At 40.7% G+C, this 25,362-nt stretch overlaps 1 protein-coding gene across 1 annotated transcript in view; it reads left to right on the forward strand.

Annotated features, from left to right (window-relative positions):
* The window catches only part of MARS1 (methionyl-tRNA synthetase 1), a 179,159-nt gene that overhangs the window by 14,474 nt on the left and 139,323 nt on the right, over window positions 1-25,362 (forward strand). Inside the window, exon 2 of the mRNA XM_053708187.1 lies at window positions 12,466-12,556. Within this exon, the coding sequence (XP_053564162.1) occupies window positions 12,466-12,556 (91 nt within the window). The remainder of the gene's footprint in view (window positions 1-12,465; window positions 12,557-25,362) is intronic.

Here is a 25,362-nt window from a genome sequence, read left to right on the forward strand (position 1 = left end):
TCTCAATTTAGTTCTTTCAGTTCTTCAGGGGGTTCCGTTTGAACCCTTACATTCCGTTGATATTAAGTTATTATCTTGGAAAGTTTTGTTTTTAGTTGCAATTTCTTCTGCTAGAAGAGTTTCAGAATTATCTGCTCTGCAGTGTTCTCCTCCTTATCTGGTGTTCCATGCAGATAAGGTGGTTTTACGTACTAAACCTGGTTTTCTTCCAAAAGTTGTTTCTAACAAAAACATTAACCAGGAGATTATCGTACCTTCTCTGTGTCCGAAACCAGTTTCAAAGAAGGAACGCTTGTTGCACAATTTGGATGTTGTTCGCGCTCTAAAATTCTATTTAGATGCTACAAAGGATTTTAGACAAACATCTTCCCTGTTTGTTGTTTATTCAGGTAAAAGGAGAGGTCAAAAAGCAACTTCTACCTCTCTCTCTTTTTGGATTAAAAGCATCATCAGATTGGCTTACGAGACTGCCGGACGGCAGCCTCCCGAAAGAATCACGGCTCATTCCACTAGGGCTGTGGCTTCCACATGGGCCTTCAAGAACGAGGCTTCTGTTGATCAGATATGTAGGGCAGCGACTTGGTCTTCACTGCACACTTTTACCAAATTTTACAAGTTTGATACTTTTGCTTCTTCTGAGGCTATTTTTGGGAGAAAGGTTTTGCAAGCCGTGGTGCCTTCCATTTAGGTGACCTGATTTGCTCCCTCCCTTCATCCGTGTCCTAAAGCTTTGGTATTGGTTCCCACAAGTAAGGATGACGCCGTGGACCGGACACACCTATGTTGGAGAAAACAGAATTTATGTTTACCTGATAAATTTCTTTCTCCAACGGTGTGTCCGGTCCACGGCCCGCCCTGGTTTTTAAATCAGGTCTGATAATTTATTTTCTTTAACTACAGTCACCACGGTACCATGTGGTTTCTCCTATGCTATTATTCCTCCTTAACGTCGGTCGAATGACTGGGGTAGGCGGAGCCTAGGAGGGATCATGTGACCAGCTTTGCTGGGCTCTTTGCCATTTCCTGTTGGGGAAGAGAATATCCCACAAGTAAGGATGACGCCGTGGACCGGACACACCGTTGGAGAAAGAAATTTATCAGGTAAACATAAATTCTGTTTTCTGAACAAAGGGGAAGTTTTTTTTTTTTTATTTGCTCGCATTTGGCGGTGAAATGGTGGCATAAAATATACCAAAATGGGCCTAGATCAATACTTGGGGTTGTCTACTACACTACACTAAAGCTAAAATTAACCCTACAAGCTCCCTACAAGCTCCCTAATTAACCCCTTCACTCCTGGGCATAAAACATGTGTGGTGCGCAGCGGCATTTAGCGGCCTTCTAATTACCAAAAAGCAACCACAAAGCCATATAAGTCTGTTATTTCTGAAAAAGGGGATCCCAGAGAAGCATTTACAACCATTTGTGCCATAATTGCAGAAGCTGTTTGTAAATAATTTCAGGGGGAAACCTAAAGTTTGTGACAAAATTTGTGAAAAAGTGAACTTTTTTTTTTTTTTTTTTTTTTTTTTTTTTTATCGCATTTGGCGGTGAAATGGTGGCATGAAATATACCAAAATGGGCCTAGATCAATACTTTGGGATGTCTTCTAAAAAAAAATATATACATGTCAAGGGATATTCAGGTATTCCTGACAGATATCAGTGTCCCAATGTAACTAGCGCTAATTTTGAAAAAAAGTGGTTTGGAAATAGCAAAGTGCTACTTATATTTATTGCCCTATAACTTGCAATAAAAGCAAAGAACATGTAAACATTGGGTATTTCTAAACTCAGGACAAAATTTAGAAACTATTTAGCATGGGTGTTTTTTGGTGATTGTAGATGTGTAACAGATTTTGGGGGTCAAAGTTAGAAAAAGTGTGTTTTTTTTTTTTCCATTTTTTCCTCATATTTTATCTTTTTTTTTTTTAGTAAATTATAAGATATGATGAAAATAATGGTATCTTTAGAAAGTCCATTTAATGACGAGAAAAACGGTATATAATATGTGTGGGTACAGTAAACGAGTAAGAGGAAAATTACAGCTAAACACAAACACTGCAGAAATGTAAAAATAGCCATTGTCATTAAGGGTAAGAAAATTGAAAAATGGTCCGGTCATTAAGGGGTTAAAGGGCCATTAAACCCCAAAATTTTCTTTCACGATTCAGATAGAGAATACAATTTTAAACAACATTCCAATTTACTTCTATTATCTAATTTGCTGCAATCTTTAGGTATCCTTTTCTAAAGAAATAGCAATGCACATTGGTGAGCCAATCACACAAGGCATCTATGTGCAGCTACCAATAAGAAGCTACTGAGCCTATCTAGATATGCTTTTCAGGAAAGAATATCAAGAGAATGAAGCAAATTAGATAATTGAAGTAAAGGGACACTGAACCCAAAATTTTTCTTTCATGATTCATATAGAGCATGCAATTTTAAGCAACTTTCTAATTTACTCCTATTATCAATTTTTCTTCATTCTCTTGCTATCTTTATTTGAAAAATAAGGAATCTAAGCTATTTGTTTGGTTCAGAACCCTGGAAAGCACTTGTTCATTGGTGGATGAATTTATCCACCAATCAGCATGAACAACCCAGGTTGTTCACCAAAAATGGTCCGGCATCTAAATTTACATTCTTACATTTCAAATAAAGATACCAAGAGAAGGAAGAAAATTTGAAAATAGGAGTAAATTAGAAAGTTGCTTAAAATTGCATGCTCTATCTTAATCACAAAAGAAAAAAATTGGGTTCAGTGTCCCTTTAAAGGTTCCTTTAATGAAGTCTTCAACCAATAGTATTTGAGGCACCTTTTATACCTGAGCGGGGGGAGTATTGTTTTCATTGACACCTATGTAGATTGTTTTTGACCCCCAAAGAGAGGCACCGACCGTAGCTTCAACCAATTATATTTCTTTTACAAGTTTGAATATAGATAATACTGTACTTGCTTGTCCACTCAGTGCAGTTAAAATGGGATGTGTGATTTATTGCATGTATTAATTTAGGAAGAAATATGCAAGCACACATAATTTGTATCAGTAATTGTGTTATAAATGTAATTACACATATGCTTAAGCTTCAGGGAATTTACATATGTGTAGCTTAATATGGGAACATAGGAACAACGACTTGCTTAGCTCCAAGAATGTGAGGCACATTTATTGGCGCAGCAGCTGTGTAACACTACTCCACTACTGCCACCAACAAGAGACTTGACATACTACAAATATAAACAATTCATGGGCTTTGCACCCAGGCTTGTCTGGGATTAACTGCTTGAGTTACTGAAAGCTGTGCTAGTCGGCACCCATGCCTGTGAGTTTTGCAGGGTCATACAATGTGAACCCAGTCCAGTGTAAGAGTATAGTCCATTTCCATGTTTTGTTTGTGTCTACGGAAATTACAAAGGGCCTGTGTAATCCTTGTTTGTATCTCGGTGTGTTTGGTTGAAAACATGCTTTGTGTGGCCCTGAGGAAAATATTTTTTTTTTTTTTTTCTATGTATGTGTGTTACGGGTAAAGTCAGATATCGGGTTCTGGGTAAAGCCCCAATGTAAGATCATACATCTGGCTGGGGGGGGTTTAAGGGTGGGTGAAGCCTTATTCCCCCAAGGTTTACTTGGGGTGAATGCCAGAGGATCGGAGGGGCTCCCCCTTTAATCCCCCAGGCAGAGGCAAAAAAATAGTGAAGATGGGGGAATTACAGTGCAGAGTCTATATGTGTAAAGCTTTATCCAGAAGCGTTTGGGTAATCCTAGGATTATCAGGGTAAAGCCAGATGTATGATCTTACATTGGGCTTTACTCAAAGCTGCTGGTAATGTCAGTTTTACCCGGGTGATCCTATATATATACACACAGAGAATATATATATATATATATACACACAGAGAATATAATAGAATAATTAATAGACTTGTGCAGCAGAAAACCATCTGGTTCGTCCAAATACTTTGGAACAAATATTCTGAAGGGGCAACCAGACGTGGACTCCTTGCTCAGTGTGCTTAGAGGAATATGGCTACACCTCACTGACGAGGCCCAATGAAGGCCGAAACAATCGTCTGGGGTTGCTGTGTTCCTTGTTCAGAGAGGAATAGCCTGGTATTTCGGCACTGGACTGAACGTTATAGGCAGAATCAGACTGATATACTACAGGAAAGTTCTACTCTGTGAAAAGCATTACTGGACTAAAACGCTGCACCCAGGTGGTAAATCGCCATAGAACAGTCCAACAATGGTATTGAGCCAGTTGTTCATTCCTGTGAGTGCACTTCTCTCTGTGTGTGTGTATTGTGTATATATATATGTGTGTGTGTGTGTGTGTGTGTATATATATATATATATATATATATATATATATATATATATATATATCTATCCTTTCCAGCTCTCCTTGTTAAATAGAAGAAATGCTGCACTCACCGGTCTTGTTGTAGAAAGTTTCTTTTATTGCAAACAAATGACAATATATATCACATAAATACCCCAGACGTTTCGGTGCGCCTCTGGCACCTTTCTCAATGGGCTTGCTTTCCAATCCTCTGACAAAACAATCTAACTACCCGCCACCCTTATCCCTCTATTTAAACCCCCTGTGTGTGCTCTATACTTCCGGTATCGCCAGACCGGAGCAAGCGCATGACATCACTACCGCCGACGAAGCAGTGCTGGAGGGCAGCCGCATGGCTAATTAGCATATCCCCTCCTCCTGTGATAGACAGGCGCGACGTCCAAACAGCATGCAGCAGTGATACCATTGCATTGCATCAGGCCGGTGAACGGAATACAAACAGTGTCACCCCATGAAGTGAAACAAACTTAAATTTAAGATTTAAAAACGGCTAGACCAGCACTAACTTAGCTATGTTACTGGGGACTGTATGCACAAATTATAGGAAGCTGAACTATTTTAACATATTCTTTGTTTATAGTAGATAAGACCATCAAATGAATACGATCCCCAAAATAATTTTTAGCAGCTTAGAAAGAATAATGAAAGGTCTAAATCTACAAAGAATCAGCTTGTTTATAGATAGATCCACTATCAAAAATGGCCATCATTAGGAGTCAAAAAAAGCCACGGCTCCCTCTTCAAGTCTCTCAGATTATGGTGAAACTTATTTTAATTTTGTAACACACTCACATTGAGACCACGGTTCCCAGGGGACTACTGCCCCTACTACGGAGAAAACATGTGTGCCCATAAGACCAAAATAATGTCAATATGGTTGTAAATGATAGTAGTGATGGTAAACGTCCGGACACAGACCTAGACTGATGAATCATAGCCCAGTCCAGTTAAATAAACACATTATAGTCCAATTGGGCATTAAGTCCTAAGACTTTGACGAATCCTCCTGGCAGACCGATTGTGTCTGCCAGGGACTCGTTATGTTCTAAAGTGGCGGAGTACATTGATCATCACCTGCAGCCAGTCGTAAAGGAATCCTTTTCCTTTATATTAGATTCACCATCTTTAATTAAGAAACTTCTTGATATAGACTGGTTGGAGGATGATGATCTCCTTGTGACAATGGATGTGGACAGTCTGTACACCGTTATTCCTCATGGTGGGGGTGTGCAGGCTGTCAAAACCATGTTAAATCTTTCTTTGGCATATGCGGGACCACCCATTGAGTTCCTGCTGGAACTGTTAACCTTTTGTCTAGAGAAAAACTTTTTTAGATTTGAGAATGAGTATTTTTTACAAATAGCAGGGACTGCGATGGGTTCCAGTATGGCTCCCGCATATGCCAATTTATACATGTTGTGGTATGAGACGTTCATAATGGAGACCACCTTAATTCCTGAGATTAAGCTGTATGGTCGCTATATAGACGACGTGCTCCTGGTATGGAGGGGTACTGCTGAATCCCTAAATGAATGGGTAGGAAAGCTAAATAGGTTGGAATCTCCAATCCGATTTAAACATGAAGTTAGCAGTGAAGCCATTTCTTTCCTGGATTTGAAAATTTCCAAATACAGGAGAGATGGACTTATTAAATTTAGTACATCATTATACACAAAACCAACCGATAGAAATTCCCTACTATCATCCACAAGTTTTCACCCAACACATCAAAAGAAAGGTGTAATTAAATCTCAACTCATGCGAGTCGCCCGTAATAACACACTCACAGAGACCAGGACCATCCAAGAAAAAGTCATGAAAGAGAAATTGAAGGAAAGAGGATACAGAACAAGGGATATAGAAAATTCATCATCAAGATTGGCCCAACTTGACCAGGGTGCACTCCTCCACAAAACAAAGGTGAATAAAGCAAATGACAAAGAGATCAATTTGATCACTACATATACCCCTATACATCGAGCACTAGAGAAATCAGTACGGGATAATTGGGAGATAGTGAGGACGGACAAGTCTCTCCCCTTTGCTTCAACAAAACCACCAAGGCTGGTCTACAAAAAATCTTCTACATTGAAAGACATTCTGGTCCACAATGACCCGATACAGTGCTACAAAAAAGGCACTTGGATGGACACGACGAGGAAACCTGGTTGCTTCAAATGTGGCGACTGCACCACATGCAACAGCATGCTCACGGGATCTACATTCCACCATCCTCGCACAGGAAAGAAATATAAAATTCATCATAGATTGACCTGCACTAGCAGTTTTGTGGTATATATTTTGACATGCCCATGCTCTTTAGTGTATGTCGGAAAGACCTCTACAACGTTCCGGGAGAGGATGGCAAATCATCGCCACGCAATAAGAACTGCGATAGAGAAGAAGGAGTCGGATCAGCCTGTTGCCAGGCATTTCATGCAGGCAGGACACACCGCTGCAAGCCTAAGAACAATGGTTATTGACCATGTACCACCCATGAAGAGGGGTGGAGATAGGCACACCAAGTTGTTACAGGTTGAGACCTCCTGGATATATCGACTGGATACCGTCACCCCGAGAGGACTTAATGCCCAATTGGACTATAATGTGTTTATTTAACTGGACTGGGCTATGATTCATCAGTCTAGGTCTGTGTCCGGACGTTTACCATCACTACTATCATTTACAACCATATTGACATTATTTTGGTCTTATGGGCACACATGTTTTCTCCGTAGTAGGGGCAGTAGTCCCCTGGGAACCGTGGTCTCAATGTGAGTGTGTTACAAAATTAAAATAAGTTTCACCATAATCTGAGAGACTTGAAGAGGGAGCCGTGGCTTTTTTTGACTCCTAATGATGGCCATTTTTGATAGTGGATCTATCTATAAACAAGCTGATTCTTTGTAGATTTAGACCTTTCATTATTCTTTCTAAGCTGCTAAAAATTATTTTGGGGATCGTATTCATTTGATGGTCTTATCTACTATAAACAAAGAATATGTTAAAATAGTTCAGCTTCCTATAATTTGTGCATACAGTCCCCAGTAACATAGCTAAGTTAGTGCTGGTCTAGCCGTTTTTAAATCTTAAATTTAAGTTTGTTTCACTTCATGGGGTGACACTGTTTGTATTCCGTTCACCGGCCTGATGCAATGCAATGGTATCACTGCTGCATGCTGTTTGGACGTCGCGCCTGTCTATCACAGGAGGAGGGGATATGCTAATTAGCCATGCGGCTGCCCTCCAGCACTGCTTCGTCGGCGGTAGTGATGTCATGCGCTTGCTCCGGTCTGGCGATACCGGAAGTATAGAGCACACACAGGGGGTTTAAATAGAGGGATAAGGGTGGCGGGTAGTTAGATTGTTTTGTCAGAGGATTGGAAAGCAAGCCCATTGAGAAAGGTGCCAGAGGCGCACCGAAACGTCTGGGGTATTTATGTGATATATATTGTCATTTGTTTGCAATAAAAGAAACTTTCTACAACAAGACCGGTGAGTGCAGCATTTCTTCTATTTAACAAGGAGAGCTGGAAAGGATATGTATTGTTTATGCAGCACCACGGCAATTGGACTGGGTTTAATGGAGTGCACCTTATCTTGAATTTATATATATATATATATATATATATATATATATATATATATATATATATATATATATATATATATATATATATATATATATATATATATATATATATATATATATATATATATATATATATATATATATATATATACGTAAGTATCCGTTATGCAAATGTAATTATATTTAGTAGTTTGATACACATATAACCTTCCTATGTATAATAAATAGACTTGTGCAGCAGCAAACAATCTGGTTCGTCCGAATCTTTTGGAACAAATATTCTGAAGAATTAGTTTTTCAGTATATTCCTCTGCTGCACTATTCAGTATTCGTTAAGTTTAAAATAATACAAATATTGAACATTTGTGGAAAAAGTTCACCTGTAGCATTATACTTACCTCTAGCATGCTGGAGAGCCAGTGTTCTAAATTTTGTCTCGATGCATAAAAATTCTGGACCCGCGTCACTTCCTGTGACGTGACCTTAGCTGTTGGAGGCGTGTGGCACTCACTGTGCATGTACAAGAGGCCCAACCTCGCAAAATCAGCTGTTTAAGCAAAGGGTCGAGGAATTCTATGGGCATTAGACTTCATTGCGCATGCGCGCAGAATACCGCCGTAAAATGGCAAAAACAAACATACAACTTTTAAAAATATAATAAAATATGTGAAGCCCAAATTTTCAAATGTTACAGTATAGGACGCATTACATTAAACAACTTCATGTAACAGTGTTATGTGGCCCTGAAAGTCCCCTTTTATTTGTTCCACTGGTAAATCCTAACGTTTCACAAACGCTAGGATTTACAATCACTTTCAATTATCTGCTGGATACATTGTTTACAAATAGCACCTTTACCTTCATATCAGCATTTGAAATAGCTGATTTTGCCCATGTTATCCCTCCCTATACTGAAAGTTTCTATACTTAAAGGGACAGTAAAGTTGAAATGAAACTTAAATTGATTGGATAGAACATGGGATTTTAAACAACTTTCTATTTTTCTTATATTATCAATTTTGCTTAGCTCTCTTGGTATCCTTTATAATTGATAGGAGAGTCAAAATTAAACTTGCATGATTCAGATGGAGCATGTCATTTTAAGACACTTTTTAAAATGAACTTCTATTTTTAAATGTACTGTTCTTTTGGTATCCATTGTTGAAAAAAGAATATGTACATATCCTACACTAGTGAGAGCGCTGGTTATTGGCGCCTGCACACATTTGTCTCTTGCAGTTGGCTGACTAGATGTGTTCAGCTAGATCTTATTAGTGCATTTTGGCTCCTTCAGCAAAGGATATCAAGGGAACAAAGCAAATTTGGTAATAGAAGTAAATTGGAAAGTTGTTTAAAATATGTTATATCTGAATCCTGAAAAAAAATTGAGTTTCATGTCCCTTTAAAGAGTAATGCATAGGAAGAGAGGAGGAAGTCTGAATTTACTATTAACAAAACCTACTACGATGATTTAACCAAATAATTCACTTACAGATGTCTCTCCCTGGGTAGGCTCCCCTTGTTCCATTGCCCCCCCCCCCCCTTTTTTATTTTTTTTCCCCTGTTCATCTTGGCACCTCTGATCTCTCCCTTTACTTTAATCCGCTTTAGTATCATATAATTAAATTATAGCAGATCCTTACCTTTTATGTTAAAGGGATAGTAAAGTCCAAATTAAACTTCCATGATTCAGACAGGGCATGTCATTTAAAACAACTTTCTAATTTACTTTTATCATCAAATTTGCTTTGTTTTATTGATATTCTTAGTTGAAGGCCAATACTAGGGAGGCTCATATGCTAATTCCTAAGCCCTTGAAGGCTGCTTCTAATTTAAATACATTTGACAGTTTTTCACAGCTAGAGGGCGTTAGTTCATGTGTTTCATATAGATAACATTGTGCTCATGCACGTGAAGTTTTTTTAAGAGTCAGCACTAATTGCCTGTAATGAAAGTCTGTCAAAATATCTGAAATAAGGAGGCAGTCAGCAGAAGCTTAGATACAAGGTAATCACAGAGGGGAAAAGTATATTTCTATAACTGTGTTGGTTATGCAAAACTGGGGAATGGTAAATAAAGGGATTAAAGGGACATGACACCCCATTTTTTTCTTTCATGATTTAGAAAGAGAATGCATTTTTAAACATCTTTCTAATTTACGTCTATTATCTAATTTGTGTTATTCTCTTGATATTCTTTGCTGAAAAGCATATCTAGATATGCTCAGTAGCTGCTGATTGGTTACTGCACATAGAAGCCTCATGTGATTGGCTCACCCATGTGCATTGCTTTTTCTTCAAATAAGGATATCTAAAAAATGAAGCAAAATAAATAATAGTAAATTGTAATGTTTAAATTTGTATGTTCTATCTGAATCATGAAAGAAAGATTTTGGGTTTAGTGGCCCTTTAACTCTTTTTAAACAATAACATTTTTGGTGTTTACTATCCCTTTAACTCCTAGTTGAGGGACTGATTCATACTTGCACATTTTTTACTTTTTAGGGTCCTAGAGCGATAAGATTTCATCTATTTGCATACCCTTTTTCTGATTTTACAGTGGTTCTATTTTATGGTTACATTTTTTTGAGACCTGAGGGCCTATTTGAGATAGATGTGGTTAGACCTTGATCTGGTCATACATAACTGAGGTCCGGGTCCGTAGCTCTTGCTTATATAAATTTTTAAAACTGAGGTGGCATAGTGCTGTTATTCTGCATAATTTACATCACATGCTTTATCTGAATGTAGGCTATAGAAAAGTTGTGTTAACATAGCCAGCATAATATGATACTTTTTAATTGCTCTCTCCGAGTATTGGGCTTTGGTATACAGACATTTATAATATAAAAAACATATGTGTACAGAAAGTGATAAAATAAAGAAATCTGATTCTGATTTCGCAAACCAGCTATTTCATATACAAAAATAAACCCAAATAATACATTTATCATCTAATTTATACTCTGCAAGTGGTATAACAAGTCAATGGAAACACATTTAGGGAAAACAATTTAACACTACACAGTCCGTTAAGGTAATCTGTTAAACTAGAGGACAAATTAAATATAGGTCATTGTATGAGATAAGGCAGTTAGTTACAACAGTATTACAGGCATTTGGCAACAGGTTAGTCATGCAAACAGCCTTAGAATATATAAAATCAAACATTTATGTACAGTCAAATCTGGTTATTAATAAAATAAAAATGATCAAAAGAATGATCTAATAAGGGACATAAAATATAATGTATAAGCTTCAATTCTTCCTGTTTGCTAATTAGGGTTAAACTTCATGCAATTAAAATTCAGTCCTACAGGGTGCATTCACTTATAAGAAAATGTATACTTAAAGGGACAGTCAAGTCCAAAAAAAACTTTCATGTTTTAAATAGGGCATGCAATTTTAAACAACTTCCCAATTTACTTTTATCACCAATTTTGCTTTGTTCTCTTGGTATTCTTAGTTGAAAGCTAAAACTAGGAGGTTCATATGCTAATTTCTTAGACCTTGAAGACTGCCTCTAATCTGAATACATTTTGACCACTAGAGGGCATTAGTTCACATGTTTCATATAGATAACATTGAGCTCATGCACATAAAGTGACCTAGGAGTGAGCACTGATTGGCTAAACTGCATGTCTGTCAAAAGAACTGAAATAAGGGGGCAGTCAGCAGAGGCTTAGATACAAGATAATTACAGAGGTAAAACGTGTATTATTATAACTGTGTTGGTTATGCAAAACAGGGGAATGAGGTGATAAAGGGATTATCTTTCTTTTTAAACAACAAAAATTCTGGTGTTGACTGTCCCTTTAATACTGCTTTATTTATTTATAACGTGGGGCAGACAATGTTTAAACAATTATTAAAGCTTCAAATGTAATGCCCCGGAAAAGTTTGAAACGTTAATGTTGTTATGGAACCTATAAAGAATCGTTAAAATTCAACTGTGTGATACTGTACAGAAGTTAGTAAATTTAAAAAACTCTTGGATTTACCATCACTAAAAATAAACAGGACTTTCAGTCATCACTTTGAAAAAACAAAGGGGTGCTAAACTTACCCTTTCTGTCCTGCAGCCTCCTTGCTAAACTCAGTGGCTCTGGACGCTCACGGCACAGCACTCTTTTCTCAATGAGGTGAGGTTTCCACTTCTAAACCAATAGTTGTGCTAGTCATATGACACTGTTCTGTTTGCTAGCACGGCTATTGGTTTAAAGGTGGAAACATCAACTCATTGAGAAAAGAGCGATGTGCCTTGGGCAGCTGGAGACGCAGCACAGAAAGGATATGTTAACACCCTGAAAGTCTGTTTATTTTTAGTGACTTTTTTTGTCCTTTTACTTGTTTAATATCAAATACAAATAGGATATGTTTTCAGGTAAATGAACCGATTTTGACTAAAACCAAAAGTAAATGCTTGTCTGATACACTTAAAAAAAAAAAATATATATATATATATATATATATTACTGAGTTAAAGTATTTTTTGTTTTCTCCTCAGAAAAGATTGTGCCTTTCCTGTCTCAACCAAAGTTACCAGCACTGCATCTTGATAATGGAAATTATCTTTTCTCTTCTAATGCAATCTGCCAGTAAGTATCTTGCAGTTTTTTTCCCCTAGGGACAAAATATTGGTAGCTGGACCTTGTAATCCGTCAACTTATACCTGTCATTTCTTTATTTTTTGTACCCAATTTATGGCGCTTCTGTTCCTGAATTTGTTAGCGACTTAAAAATTAATATAGAAAGATGTAGAAGGGGACATTATATTTTAACTTAAATCCTTCAAAATGTCCTTTATAAGTAGAGTAAAATATATTGCAATGGGGGAACTTCCAGGTGGCAACCATAACTGGTTGCTGATATTCATGGCTCCACTATAAAAAGCTGAAATCCTGCTGGTCTCAACAGACTAAATTGCCAATTTATTTTCAGCAAGTTGTGGGGAGACTTTTGAGCTCTTCTGTGTTGTGTATTGTACCTCGATATTCCAGATTGTTGGAGCTTGCTGCACAGGTATTATGGTGAGGCCTTTAACATTTACCTAGAAAGCCAGGTTTCCCAGTTTTGCAGTACATTGAAACTATCTGCACACAATACCGTGCCCGTTTCTGAAGATACGCGATAGTAAGCTTTCCGAACTTGTGTTGTTGAGTTCAACTCTTCGATATGGTGTCTTAAACAGACCTCGCAATCTCAGCTCTTAAAGATTGTCTATGATTAAGGACATTGGGCCAAAACATGTTATACACTTGCTATGATGTGCATTAAGTCTTTTTAATTATGGTTATTTCTTTCATACAGGTGACAAGAGTCAATGAGCTAGTGACGTATGGGATATACATTCCTACCAGGAGGGGGCAAAGTTTCCCAAACCTCAAATGCCTATAAATACACCTCTCATACCTCAGTTTCACAAACTTTGACTCCTTAGGAGGTGGTGAAGCATGATGTGCTTGATTTATTCTGTGATAGGCGCTTCTAAGCATATTGAAGCCCAGTTCCTCTCTAAGTACAGTGTTTGTCTGAGGGATTTGAAGGGAGTATTGCCTGATGATACCATGTTTTCGCCTATGGGAAATCTATTCTAGGGCTCTGTGTAAATTCGGTCACAGGGATTCAGCTGCTGCCTCCCTTTACAGATCGACATTATACTCCTCTATCATTACCTCTGCTGATATGTTTCAGTACTGGTTTGGCTGTCTGCTATATGTGGATGGGTGTCTTCTGGTAAGTATATATCATTTTTAAGACATTCAGCTATGGAAGGCACATTATAACGTTCTTAATGTATATTGCATATATTAGCCGGTTTCAGAATGGAAATTATGTTTATGGAAGAATTTAGGTATTTTTTTTCTTACCTTGGGTTCCGGTTAGCTGTTAACATGGAGTCTGTTTTTAAAATTTTCGTGGGCAAATAAGGCTTGCGATGACGCAAATTGCATAATTGTTATTGCATCATTTTTGGCATGAAATCGCGCCTGCTGTGACGCGAGTTTCATAATTTCATTGCGTCATTTTGGCGCAAGGTCGCACCTGTTGTGATGCGAGTTGCGCCATTTTTGGCGCGAGGTCGCGCCTGTTATGACACGAGTTGTGTCTTTTCAGTGCGTTGTTCTTGGCGCAAAAATGTGTTATATTAAGCCTCTCCCTCAAATGCTCGCTGCTCTCATTATATTATAGAGAGCTATGATGCTTGCTTTTGAATTTTATCATAAGCATTTTTTCCCATTCCTGAAACTGCTATATTGAAGAAATTGGATATTTCTCTTGTTAGGTGTATCCAGTCCACGGATCATCCATTACTTGTGGGATATTCTCCTTCCCAACAGGAAGTTGCAAGAGGATCACCCACAGCAGAGCTGCTATATAGCTCCTCCCCTAACTGCCATACCCAGTCATTCTCTTGCAAGCTCTCAACATAGCTGGAGGTAGTAAGAGGAAAGTGGTAAAATATAGTTAGTTTTTTCTTCAATCAAAAGTTTATTGTTTTTAAATGGTGCCGGAGTTGTATTATTTTATCTCAGGCAGCATTTAGAAGAAGAATCTGCCTGCGTTTTTCTATGATCTTAGCAGAAGTAACTAAGATCCACTGCTGTTCTCACATATGTCTGAGGAGTGAGGTAACTTCAGAGGGAGAATGGCGTGCAGGGTATCCTGCAATAAGGTATGTGCAGTTAAGTTTTTCTAGGGATGGAATTTGCTAGACAATGCTGCTGATACCGGATTAATGTAAGTTAAAGCCTAAATACAGTGATTTAATAGCGACTAGTATCAGGCTTGCTATCAGAGGTATATACTCTGATTAATGTGCAATATAAAATGTTTGCTGGCATGTTTAATTGTTTTTATATATGCTTTGGTGATAAAACTTATTGGGGCCTAGTTTTTTCCACATGGCTGGCTTTATTTTTGCATAGAAACAGTTTCCTGAGGCTTTCCACTGTTATAGTATAAAAGTTACAGTTGGTGCAGTTAAAATTACAAACTGTGACATTCAGCTTCCCTCAGCAGTCCCCTGCATGCTATAGGACATCTCTGAAGGGCTCAAAAGGCTTCAAAAGTAGGAGCTGTGGCAGTTGTTATGACTGTTTAAAAAACATATTTTTCGTTTTGTTAATCTGTTTTTTGTATTAAGGGGTTAATCATCAATTTGCAAGTGGGTGCAATGCTCTGCTAACTTGTTACATACACTGTAAAAATTTCGTTAGTTTAACTGCCTTTTTTCACTGTTATTTCAAATTTTGGCAAAATTTTTTTCTCTTAAAGGCACAGTAACGTTTTTTTATATTGCTTGTTAACTTGATTTAAAGTGTTTTCCAAGCTTGCTAGTCTCATTGCTAGTCTGTATAAACATGTCTGACATAGAGGAAACTCCTTGTTCGTTATGTTTAAATGCCATGGTGGAACCCCATAGGAGAATGTGTACTAAATGTATTGATTTCACTTTAAACAATAAAGATCAGCTGTTATCTTTAAAAGAATTATCACCAGAGGATTCTGACAAGGGGGAAGTTATGCCGACTAACTCTCCCCACGTGTCGGACCCTTTGACTCCCGCTCAAGGGACTCACGCTAAAATGGCGCCAAGTACATCAAAGACGCACATAGTGATTACTTTGCAGGACATGGCGGCAATCATGGATAATACCCTGTCAGCGGTATTAGCCAGACTGCCTGAGTTCAGAGGAAAGCGCGATAGCTCTGGGGTTAGAAGTAATACAGAGCGCGCAGATGTTTTCAGGCCCATGTCTGATACTGCGTCACAATATGCAGAAGCTGAGGAAGAGCTTCAGTCTGTGGGTGACGTCTCTGACTCGGGGAAACCTGATTCAGATATGTCTACTTTTAAATTTAAGCTTGAGAACCTCCGGGTGTTGCTTGGAGAGGTTTTAGCTGCTCTGAATGACTGTGACACAATTGCAGTGCCAGAGAAATTGTGTAGACTGGATAAATACTACGCGGTGCCGGTGTGTACTGACTTTTTTCCAATACCTAAAAGGTTTACAGAAATTATTACTAAGGAGTGGGACAGACCCGGTGTGCCGTTTTCCCCCCCTCCTATTTTTAGAAAAATGTTTCCAATAGATGCCACCACACGGGACTTATGGCAGACGGTCCCTAAGGTGGAGGGAGTCGTTTCTACTTTAGCAAAGCGTACCACTATCCCTGTCGAGGACAGTTGTGATTTTTCAGATCCAATGGATAATATTTTTTATCCTGCAGCCCCTTGCATGCATTGCTCCTGTCACTGCTGCTGCAGCGTTCTGGTTTGAGTCTCTGGAAGAGGCCTTTCAGACAGCTACTCCATTGACTGAAATTCTTGACAAGCTTAGAACACTTAAGCTAGCTAATTCTTTTGTTTCTGATGCCATTGTTCATTTGACTAAACTAACGGCTAAGAATTCTGGATTCGCCATCCAGGCGCGTAGGGCGCTATGGCTTAAATCTTGGTCAGCTGACGTGACTTCAAAGTCTAAATTACTTAACATTCCCTTCAAGGGGCAGACCCTATTCGGGCCTGATTTGAAGGAAATTATTGCTGACATTACTGGAGGTAAGGGTCATACCCTTCCTCAGGACAGGGCCAAACAGTCTAATTTTCGTGCCTTTCGAAACTTCAAGGCAGGTGCAGCATCAACTTCCTCTGCTACAAAACAAGAGGGAACTTTTGCGCAATCCAAGATGGCCTGGAAATCTAATCAGGCCTGGAGCAAAGGCAAGCAGGACAGAAAGCCTGCTGCTGCCTCTAAGACAGCATGAAGGAACGGCCCCCTATCCGGCAACGGATCTAGTAGGGGCAGACTTTCTCTCTTCGCCCAGGCGTGGGCAAGAGATGTTCAGGATCCCTGGGCGTTGGAGATCATATCTCAGGGATATCTTCTGGACTTCAAAGCTTCCCCCCCACAAGGGAGATTTCACCTTTCGAGATTATCTGTAAACCAGATAAAGAAAGAAGCATTCTTATGCTGTGTGCAAGACCTCCTAATAATGGGAGTGATCCATCCAGTTCCACAGATGGAACAAGGACAGGGATTTTATTCAAATCTGTTTGTGGTTCCCAAAAAAGAGGGAACCTTCAGACTAATTTTGGATCTAAAGATCTTAAACAAATTCCTCAGAGTTCCATCGTTCAAAATGGAAACTATTCGGACAATCCTACCTATGATCCAGGAGGGTCAGTACATGACCACAGTGGATTTGAAGGATGCTTACCTTCACATACCGATTCACAAAGATCATCATCGGTTCCTAAGGTTTGCCTTTCTAGACAGGCATTACCAGTTTGTGGCTCTTCCCTTCGGGTTAGCTACAGCCCCAATAATTTTTACAAAGGTTCTGGGGTCTCTTCTGGCGGTCCTAAGACCACGGGGCATAGCATTGGCCCCTTATCTAGACGACATCCTGATACAGGCGTCAAACTTCCAAATTGCCAAATCTCATACGGACATAGTGTTGGCATTTCTGAGGTCGTATGGGTGGAAAGTGAACGAGGGAAAGAGTTCTCTATCACCCCTCACATGGGTTTCCTTCCTAGGAACTCTGATAGATTCTGTAGAAATGAAAATTTACCTGACGGAGTCCAGGTTATCAAAGCTTCTAAATTCCTGCCGTGTTCTTCACTACATTCCGCGCCCTTTGGTGGCTCAGTGCATGGAAGTGATCGGCTTAATGGTAGCGGCGATGGACATAGTGCCATTTGCGCGCCTACATCTCAGACCGCTGCAATTATGCATGCTCAGTCAGTGGAATGGGGATTACACAGATTTGTCCCCTCTGCTAAATCTGGATCAAGAGACCAGAGATTCTCTTCTCTAGTGGCTATCTCGGGTCCATCTGTCCAAAGGTATGACCTTTCGCAGGCCAGATTGGACAATTGTAACAACAGATGCCAGCCTTCTAGGTTGGGGTGCAGTCTGGAATTCCCTGAAGGCTCAGGGATCGTGGACTCAGGAGGAGAAACTCCTCCCAATAAATATTCTGGAGTTAAGAGCAATATTCAATGCTCTTCTAGCTTGGCCTCGGTTAGCAACTCTGAGGTTCATCAGATTTCAGTCGGACCATATCAGCGATCCATATCCCAGGTGTAGAGAACTGGGAGGCGGATTTTCTAAGTCGCCAGACTTTTCATCCGGGGGAGTGGGAACTCCATCCGGAGGTGTTTGCTCAATTGGTTCATCGTTGGGGCACACCAGAATTGGATCTCATGGCGTCTTGCCAGAACGCCAAGCTTCCTTGTTACGGATCCAGGTCCAGGGACCCAGAAGCGACGCTGATAGATGCTCTAGCAGCACCGTGGTTCTTCAACCTGGCTTATGTGTTTCCACCGTTTCCTCTGCTCCCTCGACTGATTGCCAAAATCAAACAGGCGAGAGCATCGATGATCTTGATCGCGCCTGCGTGGCCACTCAGGACCTGGTATGCAGACCTGGTGGACATGTCATCCTTTCCACCTTGGCCTCTGCCTCTGAGACAAGACCTTCTACTACAAGGTCTTTTCAATCATCCAAATCTAATTTCTCTGAGACTGACTGCCTGGAGATTGAACGCTTGATTTTATCAAGGCGTGGCTTCTCCGAGTCAGTCATTGATATCTTAATACAGGCATGAAAGCCTGTAACCAGGAAAATCTACCATAAGATATGGCGCAAATATCTTCATTGGTGTGAATCCAAGAATTACTCATGGAGTAAGGTTAGGATTCCTAGGATATTGTCCTTTCTCCAAGAGGGTTTGGATAAAGGATTATCAGCTAGTTCTTTAAAGGGACAGATTTCTGCTCTGTCTATCCTTTTGCACAAGCGTCTGGCAGAGGTTCCAGACGTCCAGGCATTTTGCCAGGCTTTGGTTAGAATTAAGCCTGTGTTTAAACCTGTTGCTCCTCCCTGGAGCTTAAACTTGGTTCTTAAGGTTCTTCAAGGAGTTCCGTTTGAACCCCTTCATTCCATTGATATCAAACTTTTATCTTGGAAAGTTCTGTTTTTGATGGCTATTTCCTCGGCTCGTAGAGTCTCTGAGTTATCAGCTTTACAATGTGATTCTCCTTATCTGATTTTCCATACAGATAAAGTAGTTCTGCGTACAAAACCTGGGTTTTTACCTAAGGTAGTTTCCAACAAGAATATCAATCAAGTGATTGTTGTTCCATCATTGTGTCCTAATCCTTCTTCAAAGAAGGAACGTCTTTTACATAATTTGGACGTAGTCCGTGCTTTAAAGTTTTACTTACAAGCGACTAAAGATTTTCGTCAAACATCTTCCCTGTTTGCTCTTTACTCTGGACAGAGGAGAGGTCAAAAGGCTTCGGCAACCTCTCTTTCTTTTTGGCTTCGGAGCGTAATACGCTTAGCCTATGAGACTGCTGGACAGCAGCCCCCTGAAAGGATTACAGCTCATTCTACTAGAGCTGTGGCTTCCACCTGGGCCTTTAAAAATGAGGCTTCTGTTGAACAGATTTGCAAAGCGGCAACTTGGTCTTCGCTTCATACCTTTTCAAAATTTTACAAATTTGATACTTTTGCTTCTTCGGAGGCTATTCTTGGGAGAAAGGTTCGACAGGCAGTGGTCCCTTCAGTTTAAGTACCTGCCTTGTCCCTCCCTTCATTCGTGTACTTTAGCTTTGGTATTGGTATCCCACAAGTAATGGATGATCCGTGGACTGGATACACCTAACAAGAGAAAACATAATTTATGCTTACCTGATAAATTTATTTCTCTTGTGGTGTATCCAGTCCATGGCCCGCCCTGTCCTTTTAAGGCAGTTCTAAATTTTAAACTACAGTCACCACTGCACCCTATGGTTTCTCCTTTCTCTGCTAGTTTCGGTCGAATGACTGGATATGGCAGTTAGGGGAGGAGCTATATAGCAGCTCTGCTGTGGGTGATCCTCTTGCAACTTCCTGTTGGGAAGGAGAATATCCCACAAGTAATGGATGATCCGTGGACTGGATACACCATAAGAGAAATAAATTTATCAGGTAAGCATAAATTATGTTTTCTCTTACTTGGTGTATTCAGTCCACGGATTCATCCTTACTTGTGGGATATTCTCAATCCCTACAGGAAGTGGCAAAGAGAGCACACAGCAAAGCTGTCCATGAAGCTCCCCAGTCATTCTCTTTGCCGCTCTAACAAGTAGCATCTCCACGGGAGGGTAAAGAGTATGTGGTGTTAGATTTGTAGTTTTTATTTCTTCAATCAAGAGTTTATTTTAAAATAGTGCTGGTTTGTACTATTTACTCTGAGGCAGAAAGTGATGAAGATTTCTGCTGAGAGGAAAAAGATTTTAGCATGTTATAACTAAAATACATTGCTGTTCCCACACAGGACTGTTGAGTACAGGAGAACTTCAGTTGGGGGGAACAGTTTGCAGGCTTATACTGCTTAAGGTATGTTCAGTAATTTTTTTCTAACAAGACCTGGTAGTGCTAGAAGACACAGTATAGAATGATGGCTTCAGTTAAGGGCTTTAATACTGATAGACACTGTGATGGGCTAAATCGATTACTTTATTAGGGTAATCTTATATTTATTAAGCGTTTTATACGGAAACACTTTTTGGGGACTTTTTTACGCCTGGCATTTTGTAAGACAGCTAATCTGACTTAGAAAGGCCCCATAACTCTGGAGTAATGAAGGAGGGGGCCTCATTTTCGCGCCTCAATTGCGCAGTTAATTTGCAACACAGCTCCATGCAGCTTCATGTGCAGAGCCTTTAGAGTACAGGAGGACTTCAGGGAGGCTTAATTTACACCTGCAATTAACCCTAAAGGAAGGTAAAGCCACAGCAAAGACTGGCATCGTACTGTAGTGGGTTAAACCGGGTGTTTAATTCATTTTGCTCCGGTTTGGGCATTAAGGGGTTAAACGATTTGAAAATTTGTGTGCAATCATTTCAAGGCATTAGGATCATGTGGTGAAAATTTCATTAAGATCGGATGATTTGGTAAAAAAGTGTGTGCCTTTTATTATTTAAAGAGACAGTAACGTTTTTGCAAAAAGTATTTTTTTCAATATTTTAGTGTTGTCCGAGTCTGTCAAACATGTCTGAGCCTTCAGATAGACCAGTGACAATTAAAAATGCTGCCCAAGATGATTCCTTAACGGAGGGTAATGAGGATAGTCCTTCTTCCTCCCCCCACGTGTCTACACCAGTTACGCCCGCGCAAGCGATGCCTAGTACCTCTAGCGCATTGGCCCCTATTACTTTACAACAATTAGCAGCAGTGATGGATAATTCCCTTGCAGCATTTTTATCCAAACTGACAGTTTTTCCAAGAAAGCGCGATAGCTCAGTTTTAAATACAGAGGATGAGCAATCAGACGCTGTGGATAATTTATCTGTAGTACCCTCACAAAACTCAGAAATAGCGGTGAGGGAAGATCTGTCTGAGGGAGAAATTTCTGATACAGGGAAAGTTTCTCAGCGGATTCAGATTCCTTAGGGTTTAAATTTAAGCTGGAACACCTCCGCGTACTGCTTAAGGAGGTTTTAGCTACGCTGGATGATTGTGACCCCATGGTGGTCCCAGAAAAATTGTGTAAGATGGACAGGTTTTTAGAGGTCCCCGTATACACTGAGGCATTTCCGATCCCAAAGAGGGTGGCGGATATTGTGACTAGGGAGTGGGAGAGACCAGGGGTACCCTTTGTCCCCCCCCCCCCCTATCTTTAAGAAAATGTTCCCCATAAATGACCCCAGGCGGGACGAGTGGCAGACGGTCCCTAAGGTGGAGGGGGCAGTTTCAACACTTGCTAAGCGTATAACTATACCAATAGAGGACAATTGTGCTTTCAAAGATCCTATGGATAAAAAATTGGAAGGATTCCTGAAGAAAATTTTTGTTCCGCAAGGTTTTCTACTTCAACCAATTGCCTGCATAATTCTTGTAACTACTGCAGTGGCTTTTTGGTTCGAGGCCCTGGAGGAGTCGCTCCAGAGGGAGACTTCATACGATGAGGTCATGGATAGAATTCATGCTCTAAAGCTGGCTAATTCTTTTATCACTGATGCCGCTTTCCAGTTAGCTAAACTAGCGGCAAAAAACTCAGGTTTTGCCATCATGGCGCGAAGAGCGCTTTGGCTTAAATCATGGTCGGCGGATGTGTCGTCCAAAACAAAACTGTTAAATATTCCCTTCAAGGGGAAGACTCTTTTCAGCCCAGAGCTGAAAGAAATTATCTCAGATATCACTGGGGGCAAGGGTCATGCCCTTCCACAAGATAGGCCGTTTAAGGCCAAAAACAAGTCTAATTTTCACAACTTCAGGAGCGGACCAGCTGCAACCACTGCTGTCGCAAAGCAAGATAACACTTCCCAGCCCAAAGCAACCTGGAAACCCATGCAGGGCTGGAATAAGGGTAAACAGGCCAAGAAGCCTGCTCCTGCTACCAAGACAGCATGAAGGGGTAGCCCCCGATCCGGGACCGGATCTAGTAGGGGGCAGACTTTCTCTCTTTGCTCAGGCTTGGGCAAGAGACGTTCCGGATCCCTGGGCATTAGAAATAGTTGCTCAGGGGTACCTTCTAGAATTCAAGGATTCTCCCCCAAGGGGAAGGTTCCACAGTTCTCGTTTGTCTTCAGACCAAACAAAGAAACAGGCGTTCTTACGCTGTGTAGAAGATCTCCTAAAAATGGGCGTAATACACCCAGTTCCAATTGCAGAACAAGGACTGGGCTTTTACTCAAACCTGTTCGTAGTTCCCAAAAAAGAGGGAACTTTCAGGCCAATCCTGGATCTAAAGATTCTAAACAAATTCCTCAGAGTTCCGTCTTTCAAGATGGAAACCATTCGGACAATCTTGCCGATGATCCAGGAAGGTCAATATATGACTACCGTGGATCTAAAGGATGCATACTTACATATTCCTATCCACAAAGATCACCATCAGTTCCTAAGGTTCGCCTTTCTGGACAAACATTACCAGTTCATGGCCCTTCCTTTCGGGTTGGCCACCGCTCCCAGAATTTTCACAAAGGTGCTAGGGTCCCTTCTAGCGGTTCTAAGACCGCGGGGCATTGCAGTAGCACCTTACCTAGACGACATATTAATACAGGCGTCATCCTTTCACTGAGCCAAGGCTCATACGGACATCGTTCTGGCCTTTCTAAGGTCTCACGAGTGGAAGGTGAACGTAGAAAAGAGTTCTCTGTCCCCGCTCACAAGGGTTCCCTTTCTGGGAACACTAATAGACTCGGTAGAAATGAAAATCTTTCTGACAGAGGTCAGGAAGTCAAAACTGCTGAATACTTGCCGAGTTCTTCATTCCATTCCTCGGCCTTCCGTGGCTCAATGCATGGAAGTTATTGGTTTAATGGTTGCGGCAATGGACGTAGTCCCTTTCGCCCGAATCCATCTCAGACCACTCCAGCTGTGCATGCTCAAACAGTGGAATGGAGATTACGCAGATTTGTCTCCTCAAATTCAAATGGATCAAAGAACCAGAGACTCTCTTCTCTGGTGGTTGTCTCAAGTTCAGGGAATGAGTTTCCGCAGACTGGAGTGGATCATTGTCACGACTGATGCCAGTCTGGTAGGCTGGGGTGCGGTCTGGAACTCTCTGAAGGCTCAGGGACTATGGTCTCGGGAAGAATCTCTTCTCCCGATAAACATTTTGGAGCTGAGAGCGATATTCAATACGCTCCAGGCGTGGCCTCAACTAGCAGAGGCCAAATTCATCAGGTTTCAGTCGGACAACATCACGACTGTGGCGTACATCAATCATCAGGGAGGAACAAAGAGTTCCCTAGCGATGAAGGAAGTAACCAAGATCATCAAATGGGCGGAGGATCACTCCTGCCATCTATCTGCAATTCACATCCCAGGGGTAGACATCCCAGGGGTCAGACTTTCCATCCGGGGGAGTGGGAACTCCACCCGGAAGTCTTTGCTCAGCTGACCCAGCTTTGTGGCATTCCAGAGTTGGATCTGATGGCGTCCCGTCAGAACACCAAACTTCCCCTTTACGGATCCAGATCCAGGGATCCCAAGGCGGCATTGATAGATGCATTAATAGCGCCTTGGTCATTCAGTCTAGCTTATGTCTTTCCACCGTTTCCTCTTCTCCCTCGGCTAATAGCCAGAATCAAACAGGAGAAGGCTTCAGTAATTCTGATAGTGCCTGCGTGGCCACGCAGGACTTGGTATGCAGACCTAGTGGACATGTCATCGGTCCCACCATGGAAACTGCCATCGAGGCAGGATCTTCTAATCCAAGGTCCTTTCAAGCATCCAAATCTAGTTTCTCTGCAACTGACTGCTTGGAGATTGAACGCTTAATCCTAGCTAAGCGGGGTTTTTCTGATTCAGTTATAGATACTCTGATACAGGCCAGAAAGCCTGTCACCCGGAAAATTTACCATAAGATATGGCGGAAATATCTTTGTTGGTGTGAATCCAAGGGTTACTCGTGGAGTAAGGTTAGGATTCCAAGGATATTGTCTTTTCTCCAAGAAGGTTTGGAGAAAGGTCTGTCAGCTAGTTCCTTAAAATGACAGATATCTGCTCTGTCTATTCTGTTACACAAGCGTCTGGCAGCTGTACCAGACATTCAGGCGTTTGCACAGGCCCTAGTTAGAATCAAGCCTGTCTACAGACCTGTGGCTCCTCCATGGAGTCTAAATTTAGTTCTTTCAGTTCTTCAAGGGGTTCCGTTTGAACCTTTGCATTCCATAGATATCAAGTTATTATCTTGGAAAGTTTTGTTTTTAGTAGCTATTTCTTCTGCTCGAAGAGTTTCAGAATTGTCTGCTTTGCAGTGTGATTCTCCCTATCTGGTGTTCCATGCAGATAAGGTTGTCTTACGTACTAAACCTGGTTTCCTTCCAAAGGTGGTTTCTAATAGGAATATTAACCAGGAAATCATTGTTCCTTCTCTGTGCCCTAATCCAGTTTCTAAGACGGAACGACTGTTGCACAATCTTGATGTGGTTCGTGCTTTAAAGTTCTATCTAAAAGCAACCAAAGATTTCAGACAAACATCATCCTTGTTTGTTGTGTATTCTGGTAAGAGGAGAGGTCAGAAAGCGACTGCTACCTCTCTGTCATTCTGGCTGAAAAGCATTCATCAGATTGGCTTATGAGACTGCTGGTAAGCAGCCTCCTGAACGAATTACAGCTCATTCCACCAGAGCTGTGGCTTCCACATGGGCTTTCAAGAATGAGGCTTCTGTTGAACAGATTTGTAAGGCAGCGACTTGGTCTTCTCTGCATACATTCGCCAAATTTTATAAATTCGATACTTTTGCTTCTGCGGAGGCTATTTTTGGGAGAGAGGTTTTGCAAGCAGTGGTGCCTTCCTTTTAGGTTACCTGACTTGTTCCCTCCCTTCATCCGTGTCCTATTGCTTTGGTATTGGTATCCCACAAGTAAGGATGAATCCGTGGACTGAATAC

This window comes from Bombina bombina, chromosome 3 (assembly GCF_027579735.1).
Source record: "Bombina bombina isolate aBomBom1 chromosome 3, aBomBom1.pri, whole genome shotgun sequence".
Classification (NCBI taxonomy): domain Eukaryota; kingdom Metazoa; phylum Chordata; class Amphibia; order Anura; family Bombinatoridae; genus Bombina; species Bombina bombina.